The 23,580-nt window shown below is 36.5% G+C and overlaps 1 protein-coding gene and 1 long non-coding RNA gene across 2 annotated transcripts; one reads left to right on the forward strand and one right to left on the reverse strand.

Annotated features, from left to right (window-relative positions):
- Nucleotides 1-849: 849 nt before the first annotated feature.
- On the forward strand, nt 850-3,200 carry LOC130591002 (uncharacterized). Its single transcript, XR_008968881.1, has 3 exons — nt 850-1,016; nt 1,558-1,620; nt 2,956-3,200. It is a non-coding gene; the product is annotated as an uncharacterized LOC130591002 (long non-coding RNA).
- A 1,266-nt stretch (nt 3,201-4,466) lies between these two features.
- LOC104890824 (hypothetical protein) lies at nt 4,467-11,392 on the reverse strand. The gene is made up of 3 exons (XM_010676424.4): nt 9,736-11,392; nt 6,836-7,174; nt 4,467-6,742 (listed from the first exon to the last, which is right to left on the reverse strand). Exons 1-3 carry the CDS (start codon nt 11,006-11,008, stop codon nt 4,872-4,874), a joined length of 3,483 nt encoding a protein of 1,160 aa, XP_010674726.2. The 5' UTR covers nt 11,009-11,392; the 3' UTR covers nt 4,467-4,871.
- Between the last annotated feature and the right edge of the window lie 12,188 nt (nt 11,393-23,580).

The raw sequence follows: 23,580 nt of genomic DNA on the forward strand, positions 1-23,580 counted from the left end.
ACCAAGCCAGAAATGATAATGAAAACTTAAAAGAGTAATATATGTTGCATACTTGCATTGGTAATGCATAGCTATAGAAATGAACTAGATATAGGGAAAAATCTAAGGCCAATATAGAAAATGTATAAAGAATTCATTTTGACAACATATAATGTGGCAGTCATCTTAGCCTATTATTAGAGTCATCATAGTCCTACTATACAATTCGCATATCAATAACCAAATTTCGAATACCTCTTAGACATAGAAATTTCTGTCTCAAAAAGGTTTTAAACATATACATTGAACGTATGAATCGTTTTCTCTTAAACACATGGTTATGTTAACTAATTATATCTCTGTTATATTTAAAGATATCGTCAAGAAAGTTCGATCTTTCACATAGTGCTCTCTTTTCATGCAAATTAAAGTTTTTTTTTTCATGTCATGCCCTGTATTATAGATGAAAAACCGTTATCATCACAAGTCTCGAGTAAATAACTGTAATTTCTCATAAATTTATGAATTTTATAAATATATTTTAATGTATGGTTATATATATTTTAAAATATATTTAGTATTTAAATAATATATTTCTTCAAAGGTTGACTATTTGAAAGTCAAAGAAATTATTTTAATAATTTAAAGAAGTTAAATATTTTAACTAGTCATGTTTTGAATTATATTTGAAGGTTTTAAAACACTTTTGGGTTGTGAAAAAGATTTTTAATTATGAGAAACCCAAACATTCAACGCATCAAACATTAAACTCTATATTGAGCCTACTCACTTTTCCTAAGCCCACAAGAGGAACCTATATAAATACCCACAAATCTCAAATTTCAACACATTATTAAACACAACTTTATTTTCTCTCCTCTCCTCCCAAAAACTTTTGGCCCTCCTCTCTCTTTCTTCTCTCTCTTCCTCGTCGACCGCCGCCCTTCTCACTGACCTTCGACCGCGGCTGCTCCTCGTCATTGCCGTTCCGCCGCCGCCCTCGTGACGCGCGTCCCTCTCCTCTTCTCCTTTGTTTGGTTATCTTTCTTCCTCCTCAAGTTTTTATTTTAATGCAAAGATTATATTTTTAGGATTTGTTTTAATATGATTTATGTTTAAAAGTTATAGTTTGATAATTTAATTATGAATCTAAGATTATATACTTAGTGTATTAAAGAAATAAAAATTCAGATTTATTATGTTTGAATTGGATTTTTAATGATCAAAGCATGGATTTTTAGGGTTTTATAGTTGAAAAATCATAGAAGTATATTATAGTTTATGAAATTGAATATTCTTATGATTTTAAATATGTTTATGTACGTTCATGAAGAGTTTTAATATGTTATATGTTGCTAGAAATTTGAAAAGAGTATTGTTGATGGAGTTTTTATGATTTAAACATGGGTTTTTGAGAGTTTTAACAACTAGTATAGTAGTATTATACTAAGAGGTTCTAATAATCAAGTTTTAATGATGGGAAAGGTTTTTTAAACGCTATTAGAAGGGATTTAAAGTATTTTATTATTTCTGTAATTTTATAAGGGATTAATTATGGATTTATATTGGTTATTTTAGGCAGAGAATTCACTTTAGGCGACTTTTAAGGTTAAAAGTGGCATCTCGTTTTGTCTACACAAGGTACGTACATACGTATATGTTGATTGAATTAGTATCATGATACTAAGGATGAGAATTATTGTAGTATCATGTATAGAGAACTACTCCCTCCATTTCCTAAAGATCTTCCCACTTACATAATATTCCTACAGATACCAAGGAAAATCAAGTTGTGTGGGGCATGGTGTGAGTAAAGTAGGAGAGAGAAAGGAGTTAAGATAAATAAACAAATAAAAAGGGGTTAAAGTAGGAGAGAGAAAGGGAGTAAAATTGAATTAATAATGTAATGGTGGACCATATGATAGTGACATGAGAGGGTAAATAGGAAAATTTGTTTTGCCAAATAAGGAATAAAGCAAAAGAGGGAAGATCTTTTGGAAACACCCTTAAACGGAAAGAGGGAAGATCTTTAGGAAACGGATGGAGTATTTGTAGTTCATATGTGATTTTTATTAAAATTGGATTGGCATGTTTTATGTCGTTGTGTGAAACATGTTGGATGTGATTTTTATATTATGTTTGTATGGAAGATTAATGCAAGCATATGAGATTTGAAAACTTTATTTTATTAATTCATATGAGGGATTAATATTTATGTTGGTTTGGATCATGATTGAAACATGTTGTTCCCTTTTGATTATTTAGTTACTTTATGTGGACTGATGACCTTATTTGGTAAGTGGATGATTATACCTATGAAAGGTTGGTTAGCTGTTGACTTAGTTCAACATATAAAGAAGGTTATGAATTAAAATTGGAATTAATCTTGGGTGGTTAAGTTGTTGATCACCTTGTCTAATCCTAAGATAAAAATGGAAGTTGTGATTGTTTGATTAGTATATTATTTGTCCTACTTGTGAATCATAACAAGTGAATAAATTATTAATCATGTAAAGTGAAACGCTGGATAACAATAACTTAAGACTTGTGCACGCATGAAATGTTGGACAAGTATGAGTTGGAGTACATGGTGGTAGCACATGGCTTTTCTTGGGACCAGATTGATCACCGTGTCCTATTTTTATTTTAAAGACTCCTCGATATCGTAGGTCAAGGAAATATGGAGTCGTCCCGTATTTCGTCTTCTAAAAGGAAGTCTGGTTTTAGTTTAGACAACTCGTTCAATTGACTATTCTATCTAAATTAAATAATCTTTTAGTTGTGAAGTTTAGTTTAATAAAAAATAGTCTGCAATGTTATATTATTATTTATCCCTGTTTATTATTTATTAGTATCATGTTAGGATTGTTTATTTATTTTCTATGTAGTACTCAGCTTTGCTGATACGTGCTTTGTGTGTGTGTGTTGATCATGGCTATGCCTTATTGATCCTGTGATGACTCTCTTGGTGAGCAGTCTCTAGGGATCAATAGTGCATCGTCCATTTACAGGTTCGAAGACGATGCATCATGGGTTCGGGATCGAAGAACTTCTGTAGATTATTTAGCATACTTTGACTTTACACTTTTTGTAGTTGTCTTTGACTATTGTCATTGACTTTGGCTTTTGTTGAGTTGACTTTTTGGGTTGACTAAGTTTTGATTCTAAAGTTTATTTATTATGTTTTTCCGCTGCAAAATTCTTAATAAGTCGATTTGTTATTACGGGCGATAATGCTTTGATAATTCTCTAAGTTTTATATTGAAAAGATATTTTGGAAAACAGAGAACTGTCGGAGTGTTACAATAACTATGGTGTAACTAATAAGAACTCATCCACCAAACCATAAAATATCTAAAACTAAAACCCAAAGCAAACAATTGCTATGACTCGAACCAACACCCCTCTTTTGAGATACAAATACACTAACCAACTAATCTACAAGCTCAAATTGATATTTTATTGTAAGTAAAGTAATTATGATTATTAAGTTGACACAATTTCGACTCCAACATTAATTGACATATCAAATAAATGAGTAATATACAGTTTATATTGCCTATAAAGTTTTCGTTTACCATAATAGTGATGATAAAATATCAAATCAACTTTGCTGCATTATAAAAAAATTTAATGGGCCCACTAGACCTTAATTTATGGTTAGCTTTTTACAAGATAAAAAAAAACACATTATTACCTATTTGAAAGAGAAATTTGAGAAAAAAAATATATTGTAGTTAACTTCAATCAATTATAGGTAAGAACAAAAATAAAACGTGTCTTGATGACTTGAAAAATGACATTACAAACTTTGTCATGTCGAAAACTAATTTAAATGACTGATCCATTGTATGATGAGTTTGTGCGCAAAAAACTATTTATCTTAAATAGGCACTTATAAACTTATATAGGGGTGATTTATTCAAAATATAAAGTTGTCCTTTGGACCTGGAAAACCTTTTGTCCTAAATAGGTTACTTTACATAAAGTGACTCACTTAAAGGAAACAACTATTTTTTTGTTTAAAAATGACTCATTTTGACTTCAAAGAGTGACCCATTTTACGAAAAATGAATAATATCACAATAAATTAATAATGCACCAAATACTCTATAATAATTGAAAGTGATGGAGCATTAGTGGTTGTCTCCAAGTTCCATATACGGCTTGGGGACATATTTTTGCCATATTTGTCCCATCCCCAACTCATACCCGTCCCGAGTACGGGATACGGCAGGTGGGAGAAGTACCCATGCTTCATAAGTACTATAAAATGACTCAATACTTCATATCATCTAGGTCACTCACTAGTCACTAGCCAAAGAGCGTAAAAATAATCGTCACATAATCATGCCGTTATACAGCTAATTTGAAATTGGAGCAAAATAATTTTTTGAGGTTCCAAACATGCAATTTCAATCTGAAACGACTACAAATATTAATCTTAAACTGAAACTAAAGCAGAAAAAAGCAGTCATGAAAGCGAGTGAAAGAGAAAGGGAGAGGGGGGTAAAGCAATCCACAGCCTCAAATCAGATACACATTTTATGTTCCCGTTGCACCACGAGCTACACAAAATATTCGACCTCTTCAAGTACAATTCAGCTGATGTCAAGTCACACCTCTAATCCCCTTCCCCGAAAACAACCCAAGCAACATTTTTTGTACAATAAATTTTGTACCATTTTTCAGCCCATTCTCTCTGTGATAGGTTTTTTACGTAGCAATTTTGCACCTACTTGGGCCTTTAACCCAAGCTGAAACTTCTTTGTTCTTTACAACGCAACAGGTTCCTGGCTCCTATCAGTCCTCCGGTTCGAAAGGCAGGCCCTTGATGATTGGATGGTTCAGCACATTTCTCAACATATGATATGTGCACCGCCATCATTCCCTCATAGAGGATGGTAGGGCACATACCCTAACATACTCTTAACGTTGGTCACCACGTCGTGGCACCTTGTCAAGAGATTCATCATCTGCTGCGAGATGTCTCTGGTGGGCTGTGGTGGGGCTTGATTTTCCGGCAAAGGTGGTGGTGGAATTACTCTGGGATTATCATGCAAATTATTTCTTGGAGATAATTCAACCATATGATATTGGTGATTCATTGGAGGCCTAATAATCTGGGGAGGGTGGGGAAGGAGAGGGGGTTGCAACTGATGTGAAGAAATGTTGAACCTTTGATTGTTACTAACATCCATAGCAACAGACGATGATGAAGATGATGAAGAACCTTCATAAGAGGACAACATTGAATTCCTAGACTCCATCTTTTGGCCTTCAAGACCTCCCCTATTATCATCAGTACTACTTTTGACCTCACCCATATTGAACCTCACTCTAGGTGTTCTCGAGTTGCCTCCACCGTTGTTGGGCCCACCAGTCTCATCGCCTCCAGAAGGCTTCTTCAAACAAGACTTCAGCTGTTGTGCAGGATGCTGCGGTGTTGTGATGGGGACCACAGGTCTTGACTCTGCTGCCGCTGAATCCTTGTTTGCTGTAGACTCACTCTGCACATCTTCTACCCTGCCACTGCTTGGCTGCTGAGGTTCAGGTGCTGACACCGGCTTCAACAAGAACCTCACATTTGAAAAGACAGATTTACTTCCCATGGCATAGCGATGAGCGACATTTGCATCTTGTTTATAGAGGAAAGCAACCCTGCAGGTGTTTGTTGTGTAGAAGACCCGACTGAGCGTTGTGTCCAGCGGGCCAAATCGAGCAAATCTTGCCTTCAGCTCTACAAGGGAAGGTAGCGAGGATCCAGATGGAAACTTCATAATAAGATATGTTGGTTCCTCAACTTTAGGTGGACGGTCCACTTTCTTCTCATGCTTCTCTGACTTCATGGGTTTTGATTGTGGGATTTGTGCAGCAGCTACCTTGGATTTTCCCTCAGGCCGCTGCTGTATTTCAGGATTCTTTAGTAGGGCCCGCTTCTCAGCACTCAAGGATTTTACTTCGGTAATTTTCTTAGCCCTCTTAACAGCATTTTCCTCCTGACGTTCAGATGGGATGCGTTTTCTCCCTTTTACAGGATCTTCATTTCTGGCTGATACCTTCTGCATTTTCACAGCTTTAGTGCTCTCACTTGAAGCTATATCAGCAGATTCAGAAGCAGAGGTGTATTTGCTGGCTCGAGCCTCATTGGGTTCAGATTCAGCAGGAATTAAAGCACTGGAGCTCTTCACAAAAACAGAGGACCGAAATTTCAGGAAAAACTGCCGCGTAATTGCAGGTACATTCCTTTCAATACCATGGACAGGGTTTAGGGCAAGACCTCGTAGATCAGCCAACATCTGTGAGAGCTCAGCATCCTTGCTTCCTACTCCCGGCGACACCAGCCCCACTTCCAGAGGATCAGAATTGGTTGCTTCGTCGTCCTTCCTCGACTGCTTTACTTGAAAGTCCTCTATGGATGAGGCAACAATCTCAGTAGATATCCCTGCAGATTTAACTGCTCCTCGAGATGCAACTGAATCTCTATCCACATGCTCTATGCTTTTTCGAGCATCTATTTTCTTCCGTTTCAACTTCTTCTCTGGTCGGTCAGATCTTTCAGAGCTCTGTTCCCCTGCAGAGCGTTTATTAGCTTTTTTCTTCTTCTTAATTGTGCCATCTTGGTGTGCCTGTCCTGCATTACTAGAAGTAATGACGCTGATGTGCCTGTCCTGAACCTTATCATGCACATTGCCTGAACTAGCCATCACAGCATCATTAGAATCCAATGCTTGTAATCCAGAAGGTGACATAACTCCAAGACCTGCAGAACAGAATATCAAATGTTGAGTTTCACAGCACAAGTAGTATCATCCCATTCCTACACGACAGGATATAAAACATGAGTATTCCTTGCCTGCAGTGGGAGCCTCTTTTGCGCTTCCAGCATGAGCAGAAGTTGCCACCTGATCCCTTGTAGGACTTCCACTCAGTTCATTATTGGAATCAGCTAAATCCCTTTTCTGGAGAACATAAGCAGCTGCAGCTGTATTGGATGCTCCATCCTCGAATGTAGAAGACAAAGAGGAGCTTGCATCACCTTGAATGCTCCGTTTTGCCTTTAACTCAACAGCTTCGTCTCTGCGCTTAAAAAGGTATCTGTCCTTTTTAGACTGCTCCTTGGTTTTGGTAGCTTTAGTGGAGCTCTTTCGACCACCGAGAGTATCCGCCATGACTAAAGGGCCACTTAAAGGAGCTGGAGAAAGCAACAAGACAGAACCAAACACTAACAGGTAAGTCAACAACCCCAAACCAAACACACAAGCTTTTATATAAGCTTGTTTAGATCCCCTGAAGAATGTATAATATTAACATAGCCAACAAATAGAAGCTGAAAGCATAAAGAAAATGCAAATAGCTAAAAGATTCAACTAAATCAACACATATGGAACACTAATTCATAGATAGAATTTTTACATGTATCAACATATAAAAACATGTCACACTATAAAAGTGGTGCCTGATCAGCATCAGCATGGAGACACCCTATCTGAAAAGCTAGCAGGAAAACAAAAGCAAAATCAGAAGGAAGTCCAAATAAAATCTGACGCAGTGATTGCCAGTGAGCAACAGGAAGCGAGGAAGTATAAACTCATAACTCATATCAGGCCCCTCAACATAACCTAGAAAGCAGTTACAGATTTATCATGTAAGAGATTCTATTACTCATTAACCCCTTTACACTCAAGTGATTGTTTGGTTGATATGAGAAAACATGGTAAAATAGAAATTCCTAGGAATTGAAAACTTGGTGAGTTGTTTGGTTGACAACTAAATAGCAAAATGAAGGAATTAGAAATTCCTATAAATTATGAGTTCCTGCAAAATGGAGGAAATTACTTACCTAGGTCCCCCTAGGTAAGTAGAAATTCCCATGGGAATTTAATTCCCCAATTGCCAACCAAACAATTTAACCAATTTCCCATGAATTTGATTAAGTAATTTATTTCCTATGGATTGCAATTTCGTGGGAATTTTGACTTCCCATGTAAACCAAACAACCACTCAATGTTCTTCCCTTTACTTGCATCATGTTAGATGTACCACAAAAATTAGCAGATTTGCACAAAGTTACTTGGCCAACCCAGAGTAAAACTACTAAAATACACTGACAAGACTTTGACAAATGCCATCAACAACCCCTCAACATTAAGTATATAGTATGAGGGAGTGTTGCATGAAAATGCCACCCAAAACCCATCAGTAATTATTTCACAGCGACAACAAAAACCAATCTAATCTTTAAGCACTAATATAATCTTCTGATAGAGCAAGTAAATTACAATTACAATTCTCTCGAAGAATCAAGAGCTTGTTCGTTTTAATCATACAGTTTATATAATAACTCCTATTTTACTGTCATCACACTTAGGTTATGGTTCATAATATAGTCACTGAAAATGCTAAACCCATAATTGACATATCTTTATACCTATTACTTGCAATGCACATTGTCTACCAACAATACCCAGGTCATTCTTGTATGTCTGTTATCCTCTCTATCTAGTTAATCAGATCGATAGACATCAAGACGAATTTTATTCCATTTTCCATTCTACAGGTGATGCTAACACCTGAATTGATACTTGAGACTGTGCATACATGATGCAACCATGATTAAACCAAGTGCGAGTGAACTTGGAACATATACCAAAGTTATGTTGACAGACATGATAATACTTAATAGAATAATTGATAGAGTCTTACAAACAATAATTCCCAAAACTTACATGCATCACCTCAATTCATCTATTGGATATTTGCAACAAGACGGATTATCAACACAGCATCATCATTAATGCCTTTTCACAAAGGCTAACTAAATATGTCCTTTTTTCTCACTATGTAGATGGTGTAAAGATATAAATTACAAGCATCTTTATGAGATAATCAAGAGGTCTTGTTTAGCAATAAACTTAAGATGGAATAAAACTGTATCCATAGATTAGATATAAAAGAATCCCTTTGCTGCAATTTTCACAATTTTACTTGAAGAAGTCCAGACACCAGCATCACAAAATGCAGTATAATGAAAAGAGTATTACTACCATCATCAAATGACGCTTATTACATAAAAATAACATCATTGTGCATCTGACTGTACTCATTAACCAAAATTCAAGGAATAACATATTTCCTAATGGAGACCAGATCTAACTTCAAATATTCTCTTATCCTCTGCTTTTACATGCAAAGAACCCAGATATTGAACTGAGATTCCAGCTACACAATTATATTTGCTCCTAAAACAAAGTTATAAACAATGCATATGGGGCCACGCTACCTGAGTTGATGTTCAAAAGTGTTGGACAAGCTTGAGAAAAAAATGTTCAGGGGACAAGAATGTCCTTTTACCTATTCTTTTGGTCTAATTTTCCGCAAAATAACTGATATACAGTTTTCTTGAAGATTGTTTTTCAAATTTCAGTTTCTAAATTTCATGCTTTATGGAATAATGTACTCCATTCATGATTAAGATGTCTTCTGCCATCTAAAAGTAAATTCGTTTTGCAACATAACTTAAAAGGACAGTGACTTACCCTGATCGTTCTATAATATAACATACATACCAGCCAGAAAATTCAAACGCAAACTGATTCAACATACAAAATCAATTATTTACCCTATAAAAGATACTACTATTATATTGACTTTGGTAAAAGTAAATTTATAAGTCTAAATACAAGAGCACATTAGATATCAAGTTAAAAAGACAAAACGGCACATTTTATAGAAGAAGGCTGAAGGCAGTTATACCTCGTGATGGTTGTTTACCGGAAAATGCTGGCGGTTCGGAGGGCCGTACTGGTTGCTGACTAAAAGCCTGGGCATAAGTCTCATCGAACTCTTCAAATACTGATCTGCGGTAAGCAAGGGTGGTAGCCTTGTTTTTTATAATATCAAGATTCTTACTTTCACCGTTCATTGGTGTCACAGCCATCTGTTTTATAAACGAAAGAGTATCAACAGGGTGGAAACTGTCCCTTGCCTTCCGAATTTGAGCCAGTGAATAAATGGCACCAGGTTCATAATCTACAACATCAACAGCCACATAACCAGGCACATTTGCTGGACGGAAATTGTTTGGATTGCGACAGCAACAGGTTACACCAAGAGCACTCCTTCGACTTGCCTCATCAATAGATTCTTCAACGGCCCTTGTGAAAGTCCTTGAAGTTGTCTGCTGCGATTTCTCAGCATAATGGGGGTCATATGGGACAAGTTCTGTGAGGTCAAACCAACCATAACTACTGTCACCAAAGAATGCAACCAATATATGCCCATGCCTCCTTGTCCGTCGAACTGAAGTAGTAGCAAAAGCTTCATTAAACAGATGACCTGGCCACCATGGATGAGACTTCACCTTACCCCAAACCATATCGCCCATTTCAAACTTAGACCCCATAACCTTCAACGACCCAGCACTCATTTCATCATCCACATCACTAGCACTAGCATCTTTACTAACTGAAGCCTGCATATAACCGCGTGTCTCCGACTTAAAATCACCATGTCTACTATCAATCTTTGAGGCCTCTTCTTTTACAACCTTCTCCCTCATTCCATCATCATCCGCAGGTCTTACGCCATTAGAAGTACTAATAAACCCTCCTTCAGGACTCACAACCTCATCTTCTTCATCTCCAGACTCCATTTTTTTAACCCTAACCTCAATTTCTCCACCACTATCTACGCCATCATTCCCCAATGCAACCCTAACTCCCTCAACCTCGCCCGAATTCCCAGAATCGCCATTCGTATGACAATCAATGTCCCCACGCAAAACCCTAGCTTTCTCCCGCTCATGCCCCTCCAAAACCCTAACTTCATCAACTTCATTTTTCCAGGCACCTAAATCTCGGCCATTCGAAACCCTAATCTCATCATTCAAATGCAAATCACTAACCTCTTCATCTCTACTATTATCGACAACATCCCCATCATTCGAAACCCTAAACTCTTCCGCTTCAGAAGCAGAAGCTGTTTTCCCCCTTTCCAAATCGAAATCATTGTTCATCACTGATACCATACTATACTGATTACAAATTCCAATTTAAACAAAAATCAACAGTAAAATACATATATAGATACAGAAATTGCAAAACAAACCTCAATCAATGTCATATCAACAAGTAACGAGAAAATGCGAGAAAGAGAGAGAGAAATGGAGGAAACAATCTGAAGAACCTGGAAGAAGAAGAGAGAGAAACGACGAGTGAAAGTTGGGGGGTTTTGGTGCTGGAATTTTGAGTGAATTGAAACTTCGAAAATGGTGGGAGAAAGAGGAGAGAGAAAATGGGGGAGTTTTCTAGGTCAGAAGATTAGTGAGAGAAAGTTTGTGGTTTAATGGTGTGCTATCATTTTGATTTAGGGGAATTTTGTAATTTTGCTGCTTATTAGTTATTACACAGGGATGAGGTACCTCTTTATTACACAAGTGGCAATTTCACTCAAATTTTGAGGCTACACTAGATAAACCCAAAAGAAAAAAACTTTTTTTCGTCATAAAAATTTCACATGAATAATCGTGTGAATGAATTTTCTAGAGGGTGGCTTGTTATAATTATGGAGGGTGGATTGGAAAGAATTGAATTTATAAGGTCCTATAATAATATGTTAAGGTATATTATTAGTTAGTCACAATTGTGTATGGATAATATGAGAGAAATAAAAAAAAATCAAAAGACAAAAGAAAAAATAGCAATATTTAAACTTCTAGCTTCGCGGTTCGCTTCTTGTTTTTGTTTTGTCAACTCTTTCAAAACTCTAGTTTTCTTTATCGATTTGGGGGGATAATATTACTCTTTTGATTGTAAGACTTATTTTTATTTGAATTTCTAGTTTCTATGTTTTCCTTATTAGAGAGTCTTGCAGTCTAAATGATGTTTCTTAATACTATCAATATTTCTCTTAAGGATAAGTTTTTATAGAAAGAAAGTCCTACTTTATTAATAAACAAAAGTAGTAGGTATATATATTGGAAATTATATAAGTGTCATGCCTCCGGCCTCCCCCCCCCCCCCCAACCACCCCGCACCACCACACACACATGATCCTCCTCTCGAGTCAGAAAATTAAGGGTGTAAATGAGGAGAGTCAAGTTCTTATTAGCACTTTGAGTCAAGCTTGAGATGAGTTGCGCTAACTCCAGTTGAGTTTGACCGAGTTTTGACCCAGTTGAGTTCAACAAGTAAAATTCGAGCAGCTTGCAAGTGTCTCGTGTAAAAAACAACCCTGAGGTAGAAAACATATTGAATTTGGGTATTTTGATATAGATAATTGGGTATTCAAACTTCGCACGAGTTTTCGAGTCAAGTATCGAGTTTCTCAAGTCGACTTGCCAACATTTGGAGTAGAGTTTTAGCCGAGTTGGTCTCGAATAGCTCGTGAATTATCTCATCTCATTTAGATCCTACGATGAATTATGGCATATAAGGGTCTGGTAAGGGTTTGATAGTAACTTGTGGTGATAAACCACTTTTCTCAATAGGGATAGTAAAAGTCGGAGTCTTCAATCTCATAAACAATGTTTCCATATCATAATAACAATATGGTCATATCATATTAATACTTTCACTCTCGAATTGAACATTGGTATAAGATAGTACTTCCTCCGTTTTTATTTAATTGCTACATTTTACTTAAATGGTTGTTTCTTTTTTAATTGCTACATAAAGCTGATAACAAAAGCCCGGCTTGCGGGACCAGACCAACCCCGAATTTTGGGCGGATTTGGACAGTTTTGGCCTGCAGTCGGGCTCGGTCCGATTTTTTTGACTTTGGACACAAATTTTTGGCCCAACTAACGAGAAATTTTGGCCCAACCTGGCCCATAATCACCTCTATTACTATATTTTCTTTATTTGGGGTACGTGGCCCACCATAAAGTAATAATTTTATATTTGTTTTTCTCTTTTTTTACCCAAAAGTAATACTTTTTCACCGTTTCTCATTATTTTACATTAAATAGATCAAAAAGTACACTCAAAAAGCTTGAAAGTGACATTATATAAATTATTGTGTATACAACAATGTACCAATAAAAAAACGAAGAGAGTACATATTTAGGTTTGATATCAAATTTTAAGCATACATCCTTCATGGTTCTCATATCTTACACTTTATAGTGACATTTAACTTACTCCCTCCATAACGAATTACTAGCAACATTGAATATTTTACCTCTCACAAATAATACTAAATGTTGCTAGTAATCCGTTACGGAGGGAGTAATAATAGTTTCATTATGCATACAACATTAAATACAAAAAAAATAAAAACAACATCCATAATAATACATCCCGCTCCCACACATCACATCGTCTAATTTTGCTTGTGTATGTTTTGTAAAAAGTAGCACACAAATATTAGACAAATTTTTTTTTTTATCCAAAAGAGGTAACGAAACCAAAGATAAACAGAAGTACAAGAAAGGAAAATATCAGCTAAACTAGAAAGAATAGACGACAAACAGAACTAAGAGGGAAGAAGACGAGGGATTGCCACCCCTTGAAAATCTTCATCTATAATGGAGCTAAGCCCAGCAGGTGCAGAAGAGAAAAATGGTGGTAGGAAGGAGTTGGGAAACTCCGTGATTGGCAAGTCATTCTGCAGCTCGATTTCCTTCACGATACACATAAATAATGTTAATATGCAATGATTTGGCATGTCTGTGCATTCATGTCTACCCGCCTCTTGATTGCAAAGCATTTGAACACAAGCTAGGTTGTTGTTGAAACCCATTGAAAGGCCACTTGTGAGTGTCCCACATTGGAGAAAGAGGAGAGACTAAACCACTTTATAAGATAAGGAGCTACTCCTCCTATCACCAATTGGTTTTAGGATGGAACCTTCTAGCTTGTAAGTGGGCTAAACTCTCCTCCTCCTTATTGGGTTATCTAGGCCCATTTCATATAATCTAAAAATTAACATGATATTAGAGTCCGGGTTGCGGGTCTCGTCTGAACTAGGTATTTGATCGCTACTGGATAAGGATTTACCTCGATAGGATGTCCAACCCCTAAGAGGATTATTGCTCCGACCTTTTCAGTTAGCTCTGAATTTATAAGGACACTCACAAGTGAGGGGGTGTGTTGAAACCCATTGAAAGGCCACTTGTGAGTGTCCCACATTGGAGAAAGAGGAGAGATTAAACCACTTTATCTGATAAGGAGCTACTCCTCTTATTACCAATTGGTTTTAGGATGTAACCTTCTAGCTTAAAATTAATAGTTGTCAAGCTAGACCATCAACTTGCTTATCTTCAACTCACAAGCAAGCCCTAGCCCCTTAGTTAGCGCCATAATCTCAGCTTTAAAAGCATTACAATATCTGAAGTTCAATGAGAGAGTAGAGATGAAACCCCCTCAATGATCCCGCAAAACAGCACCACCCCCACCGAGCCAGGAACCTGTCTAGCAGCCCCATCAGAATTTAGTGCATACCAGTCCACAGGCGGATGCTTCCAAGAGATCCCCGACTCCATTTTTGTGTTCGACTGTAAGTTCTTTTCTCTAAGGTAAGTATTTTTTATCAATGCCACGACGAGGTTCATTATATCTCACATGAATAAACCCTCCAATATCTTGCAGAACATCTTGGCTCCTTCCAAATGTAATACTATTTCTCCATTTTCAAATCCACCATATAACAACACAATAGAGGGTAACCCATATAGGATAACCTTCTTTGTCATGGTGCTGCAAGTTTGTTGTGTCCCACTACTTCAATGATTGATTATAGAACTCCTTAGTATCAGCAGGCCCTCCTAATTTGGCCCAAACCATACTGGATGTTGGGCAATCCCTAAGAATGTGAAGGGTTGATTCCTATTTCGCTCCACAGATCTAACACTTAGGATCGTTGGCCATTTTCCGCTTGAACCACATTGAGTTTCTAAGGATACGTTCATGCCATGCCATTAACAAAAAGGCATATAGTCTTAAAATTAATAATATTCCTAAGAGTCGAGTTCCCGATTTCTATAATAGGAGTTACTTAAAATCGAAAAGATAAAGTCGAGGCCGATAAAAAGTAACACTCAGGGTATGTTCATGTAACACCCCGATAATTCTCTCTTTCTAGAAAATACCTTTATAACAAATCTAGAGAATTACCCAGGCATTATCTCCCGTGTGATAACGTTTCGGCTTACTCAGAATTTTGCAGCGGAAAACTTATTAAAACAAAAAAATCAACTTTATTAAACTTATGAAACCAAATGACAATGTCAAACTTAAACACACCAACTAAATAAACCTCAAACTTAAATAAAGATGTTCCTACAAAACAACTTAAATAATACTAATGTCAAAAAGCCTCTCCATTCCAGATTCCCAATGGTATGCATCTTCGAACCTGTAATGTCAATGCTTTCTTGACTCTGCTCCCCGAAGGATCACCACAGGATCAATAGGCAAAGCCATGATCACAAACACAGACAAGCACGTAATCAGCAAAGCTGAGTACTACATATCAGACATAAATAATCCTAAACATGATACTACAAACAAACTTGCAGGAATAAATAATAACATAAGTAAAATACTCTACGACAACTTTTACTGAACTAAACTTAACCTAACTTTTTATTACTTTAATGGAATAGTTATTGGACGAGTTGTCCTGCCAATAAAAATGAATGGGCGGCGACTCCGCATTTCAGAGTGACCTGCGATATCGAGGAACCTTTGAATAAAAGGGATGGTGATCAACCATTCCTAGAAAAGTATGGCACGCTCACCATAACCCCAACCCTTATGTCCAACTCTAGACGTGCACCAGTCTAAAGTCTATAACTATTCTCGTTTCACTTTACGTTGATTCATTTTATATTGTGTTGACACCACAAACCAAATAACACAATTCACAATCACAAATCATAACAAAATTCTTTTTATCTTTGATTAACAAGTGTTCACAACTTATCAATCAAGACTCCTTTTATTTCTTTTATCCTTTGTTGAACCTAGCCAACAAAATCCGTACCTTTATATAGGTATAATCCATACTTACCAAATAAGATCCACGGTTCTTATAAGATAAATAAATAATCTCCAAGAATCTATGTAACACATGATTCCAACTTACTTACATTAATTCACTCACGAATTAATACCAAAACTGAACTTATCTGCTTGCATCAAACTTCCATACAAACACATACTTATAACTATTCTTATTTACATGTAGCACAAGGCAAATAACATGTAAACAATTCAGTATAATACATATATATGAACAACAAGTCCTATACATGATACTAATAAATAAAACACCCTAAGGCATGTTTCTAAACCATATAGCACGTAGACTATGTACGTACCTTGTATAAACGCAACGGTAGGCCACTTTTATGCTCTAAAAGTCCCCTACTGAATTCTCCGCCTAGAACAATAAATAATCAAGTAAATACTTGAACTAAAAAAATACAGCAACTTTAAAAACGCCCAAACCCTTTTAAACGTCTTTAAAATCGTTTTTATAATTTAAACCTCTTATTTTTAATCCCTAGTATAGTACAACTATTCTAGTGATTAAAAATCATTAAAAACCTTAAAATACTAACTTTCTGAATTTCCAGCATTATAAAATTTTCTAAACCTTCTGAAAATATTTTAAATGCATATAAAAATCGTATTCCAATCAAAATTCATATTCATACTTTAAATATACGTTTCTAGTGATTTAAAACCCTAAAAACCATACTTTCATGATTAAAACTAAAAATAATAAATCTGAAATTTTTTCTTTTATACATATGAAACCAAATAATTCTTCATAATAAATAATAATTCAAATCATAATCATGTCAATATAATAAAAAATAACAATAAAAATTAGACTTTAATGGAATCTTAAAGGAGAAGTAAAGAAAAACAACCAAATGAGGAGGAAGAGCGCGCCGGATGCAGGACAGCAGCAAGGGACCGGCGCAGAGGTTTCGGCTTCAAGAAAATTTTGTGACGTTTCTTGTTCAACAAGAAACGTTACTTAGCGAAGAAGAAACGATTTTTGAGAGAAAAATATGAACTCACGCACAAGAGAGAGGAGAGAGAAAATGTCGAGTGAGGAGGAGAATCAGAAATCACGTGCAAGGAGGAGAGAGAAAAAAGTGTAGGGCAAAATATTGGGTTTTAGGATATTTAAATAGGCTAATCCTATTGGGCTTAGGAAAAGAGATTTCAATAATTAAAACTTTGATGACTAACAAGAGGGCTTATTAGGACTTTAGTCATCAAATATCCTTTCCCTTTTTATTACTTTTGGGCTTTCGATTCCATTAAGTTTTCTTTTCAAATATGCTTTTAATAATTAAACTCTTATTAAAAACGCTTAATTAAAATATTACAAATTTTATTAAGCTAGAAAAATATTTTTAGTTGACTTTTAAAATAGTCAACCCTTTTTAAAAGTCAAATCATTTTCCAAACTCATTTGGATTTAAATATAATTACATAAATACTTAATATATTTATGAAAATCCTTTAAAATTGTGGGGGATTACAGTCTACCCCCCTTAAAAGAAGTTTCGTCCCGAAACTTAACACAAAACCCTCGTACTTTCGAAAGTTTGAACTCAACATTTCGAAAACTTTGAAGAAGGTAGTGCTCTCGTGCACTTTCCCATTTTTAAAACACTTGTGTTACTTATGAACACTTTTCTTATGCGGAGACTCTACTTCTTTTGCACTAACATGTGCAAATTGCCCAACATAGGCATACATATACATGAAAATCTCATAAAAATAGACAAAAAGCGCGAAATTTATCGCATTCTACCCCCCTTAAAGAAAACGAGTTACGCCCTCGTAACTCACCTCAAGGAATAGGTCTGGATACTTTTTCTTCATATCCTCTTCGGCTTCCCACGTTGCCTCTTCTGACTCGTGGTTAGACCAAAGAACTTTGACAATATGAACATCCTTGTTACGCGTACTACGCACTTTCCTGTCGAGAATCTTGACAGGTCTTTCCTCATAAGTGAGGCTACTATCTATCTGAACTCTTCAGGCTCTAACACATGGCGCTCATCAGGGATATAGCGCTTCAATTGGGATATATGAAACACATCATGCATCTTTTCAAACTCCATTGGCAATGCCAATCTATAAGCTACTTTCCCAATGCGCTCCAAAATCTCATATGGGCCTACATATTTAGCACTCAGCTTGCCCTTTTTCCCAAATCTCATAACGCCTTTGGTGGGTGATACTTTCAGGAATACTTTATCACCTACAGCGAACTCATCTTGCGCCGTTTTAAGTCTGCATAACTCTTCTGCCTATCTTGCGCAGCTTGAATTCGAGCCTGAATCAATCTAACTTCTTGACGGTCTCCTCAAAATTCGTCCCCAAAACTATATTCTCACTATAGTCATTCCAGCAAATGGGACTTCTACATTCCGTCCATATAACGCCTCAAAAGGTGCCATCTTTATACTCGCATGGTAACTATTGTTGTAAGAAAACTCAATCAAATCTAATTGGTCCTCCCAACTTCCTTGAAAATCTATAGCACAAGCTCGCAACATATCCTCCATAGTTTGGTTAGTCCTCTCAGTCTGACCATCGGTCGCAGGGTGAAAGGCGGTACTCATCTTTAATGTTGTCCCAAGGTTTGATTGGACCTTTTTCCAAAACTTAGATAGAAATCTAGAGTCACGATCCGATAATGTCCTTTGGAACTCCGTGCAATCTCACTACATGCTTGATATAGGTTGTAGCGAGTTGCTTCTTCTTCCATGTCTCCTTAATAGGTATGAAAACAGCGGACTTGGTCAGTCTACCATATCACCAAATGGTATCATTTCCACTCCTCGCTTGGGTAAGGCAGTCACAAAGTCCATAGAAATAGAATCCCACTTCCATCCAGGAACCTCTAGTGGTTGAACTTTCCCCATGGGTCTCTTATGGTCTATCTTCACTTTCTGACAGGTTAGACACTTAGACACATACTCAGCTACTTCTCGCTTCATGTTCGGCCACCAATAGATCACCTTAAGATCCTTATACAACTTGTCACCCCCAGGGTGCACAGAATATGGAGTGTTGCCCCTCATCCATAAGACGTCTCTTAAGGTCATTGCACTTCTGTGGTACACACCACCTCCCTTTAAACCTTAGACTCCCATCATCATGAATCTTGAAGTCTACTTCCTTACCTTGCTTCATTTTCTCCTTAATCTTGTCTAGATGCTCATCCCCGACTTGACCCTCAATGATCTCATCGAAAACTGACACTCCCAAAGAAAGATTACTAAGTCTAGCCTCACTTTCCCCAGGATTTAAAATTTCTAGGTTCAACCTTTGCATATCTCTACACAACTCCTCAGGGACTATCAAAGCACTCAAGCTATGACTCGATTTTCGACTCAAGGCGTCAGCAACCACATTTGCTTTCCCCTCATGATACTGGATGTCTAGATCATAATCCTTAATCAACTCTAGCCATCTTCTTTGCCTCATATTCAAGTCTTTTTGGGTGAAAATGTACTTCAAACTCTTATGGTCTGTAAATATCTTGCAAGTTGCTCCATAAAGATAATGTCTCCAAATTTCAATGCAAACACTATGGCAGCTAACTCTAGATCATGGGTAGGGTAATTAGCCTCATAAGGTTTCAATTGACGCGACGCATGCTATTACCTTACCATTCTGTTGCAACACACAACCCAAACCATTTTTCGAAGCATCACTATAGACCTCAAATCCCTCATTCCCATCAGGTAGGGTTAAACAGGTGCAGTGGTTAAACGATCCTTCAAGATCTGAAAAGCTTCCTCACACTTCTCATTCCACTCAAACTTGGACTCCTTTTTCATCAAATTAGTCATAGGTCTTGCTATCTTCGAGAAATCTCTCACAAATCTCCTATAATAGCCAGCTAAACCCAAGAAACTCCTAATGTCAGTCACACTCTTTGGAGTTGGCCACTCACTCACAGCTTGAATCTTAGCAGGATCTACAGAGACTCCTTCCTTAGACACAAAATGACCCAAGAATGCTACTTTCTCCAAACGAAACTCACACTTAGAGAACTTGGCATATAGTTGGTTCTTCCTCAAGGTTTCCAAGATAATCCTCAAATGTTCATCATGCTCGGTTTCATTCCTCGAATATATCAAAATGTCATCAATGAAAACCACTACGAACTTATCTAAAAACTCATGAAAGATTCTATTCATCAAGTCCATAAATATAGCAGGAGCATTGGTTAACCCAAATGGCATTACAGTGAACTCGTAGTGACCATAACGCGTTCTAAAGGCAGTCTTAGGTACATCCTTATCAGCTACCCTCAATTGATGATATCCTGAACGTAAGTCAATCTTCGAGAACACACTCGCTCCATTCAGTTGATCGAATAGGTCATCTATTCTAGGCAAAGGGTACTTGTTTTTGATGGTAACATTATTCAACTCCCTATAGTCGTACATAACCTCATACTCCCATCCTTTTTCTTCACGAACAAAACAGGAGCTCCCCAAGGCGATGCACTAGGTCTGATATAACCTTATCCAAAAGTTCTTGCAATTGCGTCTTTAACTCACTCATCTCAGGAGGTGCCATTCTATAAGGTGCCTTAGATATAGGTGCAGTTCCAGGAACTAAGTCTATGGTAAACTCAACAGCTCTTGCAGGCGGCATACCTGAAATTTCACTCGGAAATACGTCCATAAACTCATTCACTATCGGAACATCCTCAAATTTTAACTCAGCTTCCTTGCTCACATCTTGCACGCTACCGAAGAATAGCTCACACCCCTTTCTCATCAACTTCTGCACTTGCATAGCAGAGATCACTCCAAAGTTCTTAGGTTTCCCAAATCGTCTATATGAGGTCAATTTTCCCGAAGGGTTTCTCAACACTACTTTTTGAACTTCACAATCAATGTTAGCCTTGTAAAGACATAACCAATTCATCCCAAGAATCACATCTAAATCTCCTAAGTTAAACTCGATTAAATCGGATGGAAAGACACTGCCTCCTATCTTCAAAGGCAGGTTTTATACAAACTTGGCACACCTTATGATTTCTCCAATAGGTATGCTAATAGGCAAATCAAACACTTCAAAATCTACTAAACCCAATTGAATTTCCTCAATCAAACCTTGCTCAAATCACTGAGCCTTTAACTCCTCAGTGGCTATTACCTCAAATGCAAACCTAGCTATGAACTTTCTATAATACTCAGAGATGGTCATGCTCCCCATCCTAAGGTTTATAAACTCTAGTTTCCTCATAAAAGCAGGGTAAATTTTTTTCTCTTAAAGCAACAATAAAGGATTCCCAAATAAACTCTTTCATAATACTGAGTCTAGTCTCATTCTCTTCTTACTATAAGTCAGTCTCATCTTTCAGATACAATATAACTTGACCTACTTTCACATTCTCAAGACAGTTCACAGCCCCAAAAATCTTTTCAAACGTCCTAATCCGACTCTCTAAGAGGATAAGGTCAGCTTACCCCTTAAGGTACGACGGTTTAATCTTAGCTAGTCTCTCAAACATGTCCCAGCAGAATCGGGACGCTCAACTCTCTCGAGTCAAATTCTCTGCCAATAGGCGAATAGTAGAAGCGAAGGCATCATTATTGTTTGACACTCTACTTCGCGACAGAAACATAACTCTACTTTAGGTTCCAGCATAACTTACATGTCCATCTAATAAGGCAACACTTGATTTGATCATTAAAGATCACATCAACATACAATTCCACTAAGTTTCAACATGGAATGTTCTCTACTATTCATATACTTGTTCACGTAAATAAATTTATATTCACATGAATTTGAGCAAGAAAATTGTAATCACATAGTGAAAATAAGTAAGTAAAAAAAATCTCCCATTACATGCCCAAAATAAATTCTTACTCCTTGAATAACAAACTATATTTTTATTCTTCCATAGAAGGGAAAATGAAATAAAATAACACACTAGTATATGTTCTCCTAATATGCTAATCCTATAAAACACTTTTGTCTTGTTGGCACATACCCAACATTATTCTTATAACTAAAACCTTATATATGTCTATATGCAACAAAAAAAAATAAAAATAAAAATATCTTTCTGTATACAACCTATGGCATTACACTGCCATCCTTATCCTTATCTTCCTTATATTGTTGAGGTACGAAGTCTTCATCAATAGCCTCATCCTCTTCTTCAGTCTCATAGTAATCAACAAATTTCCTCTTGATCTTAGACTGTCTAGTAGGTATGGTGTCCAAGTCTTCCTCAGGTTCGGATTCAATCCTCATACATGCATCATATATGTCTTCCCTAGTAGTACCTCTAGCCCGATCCATCTCTATGATGACTTCATCATCCCTAGCATAGTGTTTTCTCAAGATGCAACGCATTATCCAATGCAGCTCTTCATACTCCCTATGGTCAATGGGTGGATGACGGTTGTCGTCTTCATCGTCAGTCAGAACGATGGGGTTAAAATAGGTTCCTAAATTTGCAGCCATAATCGTAGAGCTACAACACAATAACCAAAAGGTTTAGCACTCTTCCTAGCGTGTTCCCATCAATAATCAAAGGGTAAACGAAACAAAGGCATGTAAAATATAACACCTTAGCAGGCAAGAAAATATAACAGTTAGCAGGGAAGAAAAACATTCATGCATCGTTAGCAGGGAAGAAAAATAATAATGCACTTATTTGCAGGGAAGAAAATAATGATGATGCTGAACTAATTTTTCAATGCGGGCATATAATATTTCTATCCTATATGCCCTTCTTATACTACCCATTCTCACAATGCAATATTATACCTTGAAGGCATGAAACTAATGCAGACACTTTTTATAAATGACATTACTTTTGTGCTTAAAATAATTTTCGAAAAGAAATTTCAACTCCTAGGTTACTCGAAATTTTTTTTTTTTCCACTCTTCGCACGTTTTTCGAAAAGAAGAAGAAAAAAAAAATTCGAACTCATAAAATTTTCAGAAAAGAATTTCGAACCTCGAATTTTCGAAAATTTCGATTCTTAAAAAAAATTGATCCTCAAAATATTTTGTCTAACTTTTCGAAATGAAACGTAGGAGCATACTAAGGTTTCCTCCAAATAACCCATAAGCTAGGTAACTTAAAAAGCTAAAGTCACTTAATAAGCTAGTTAGGCGCCTATAAGTCTTAAACTAACCTAAAGCTCTGATACCACTTTGTAACACCCCGATAATTCTCTCTTTCTAGAAAATACCTTTATAACAAATCTAGAGAATTACCCAGGCATTATCGCCCATGTGATAATGTTTCGGCTTACTCAGAATTTTGCAGCGGAAAACTTATTAAAACAAAAAAATCAACTTTATTAAACTTATGAAACCAAATGACAATGTCAAACTTAAACACACCAACTAAATAAACCTCAAACTTAAATAAAGATGTTCCTACAAAAACAACTTAAATAATACTAATGTCACAAAAGCCTCTCCATTCCAGATTCCCCAATGGTATGCATCTTCGAACCTGTAATGTCAATGCTTTCTTGACTCTGCTCCCCCGAAGGATCACCACAGGATCAATAGGCAAAGCCATGATCACAAACACAGACAAGCATGTAATCAGCAAAGCTGAGTACTACAT

The sequence above is a fragment of the Beta vulgaris genome, chromosome 4 (genome assembly GCF_026745355.1).
Source record: "Beta vulgaris subsp. vulgaris cultivar EL10 chromosome 4, EL10.2, whole genome shotgun sequence".
NCBI lineage: Eukaryota > Viridiplantae > Streptophyta > Magnoliopsida > Caryophyllales > Amaranthaceae > Beta > Beta vulgaris.

Bases quoted from the DNA above. Each gene is read 5' to 3' on its own strand.
- LOC104890824 (XM_010676424.4), bottom strand. From the start codon at position 11,008: ATGGTATCAGTGATGAACAATGATTTCGATTTGGAAAGGGGGAAAACA. The intron at 7,175-9,735 runs GTATAACTGCCT...TGCTTTCTCCAG, and splicing joins CGGTAAACAACCATCACGAG to CTCCTTTAAGTGGCCCTTTA. The intron at 6,743-6,835 runs GCAAGGAATACT...TCTGTTCTGCAG, and splicing joins AAAAGAGGCTCCCACTGCAG to GTCTTGGAGTTATGTCACCT.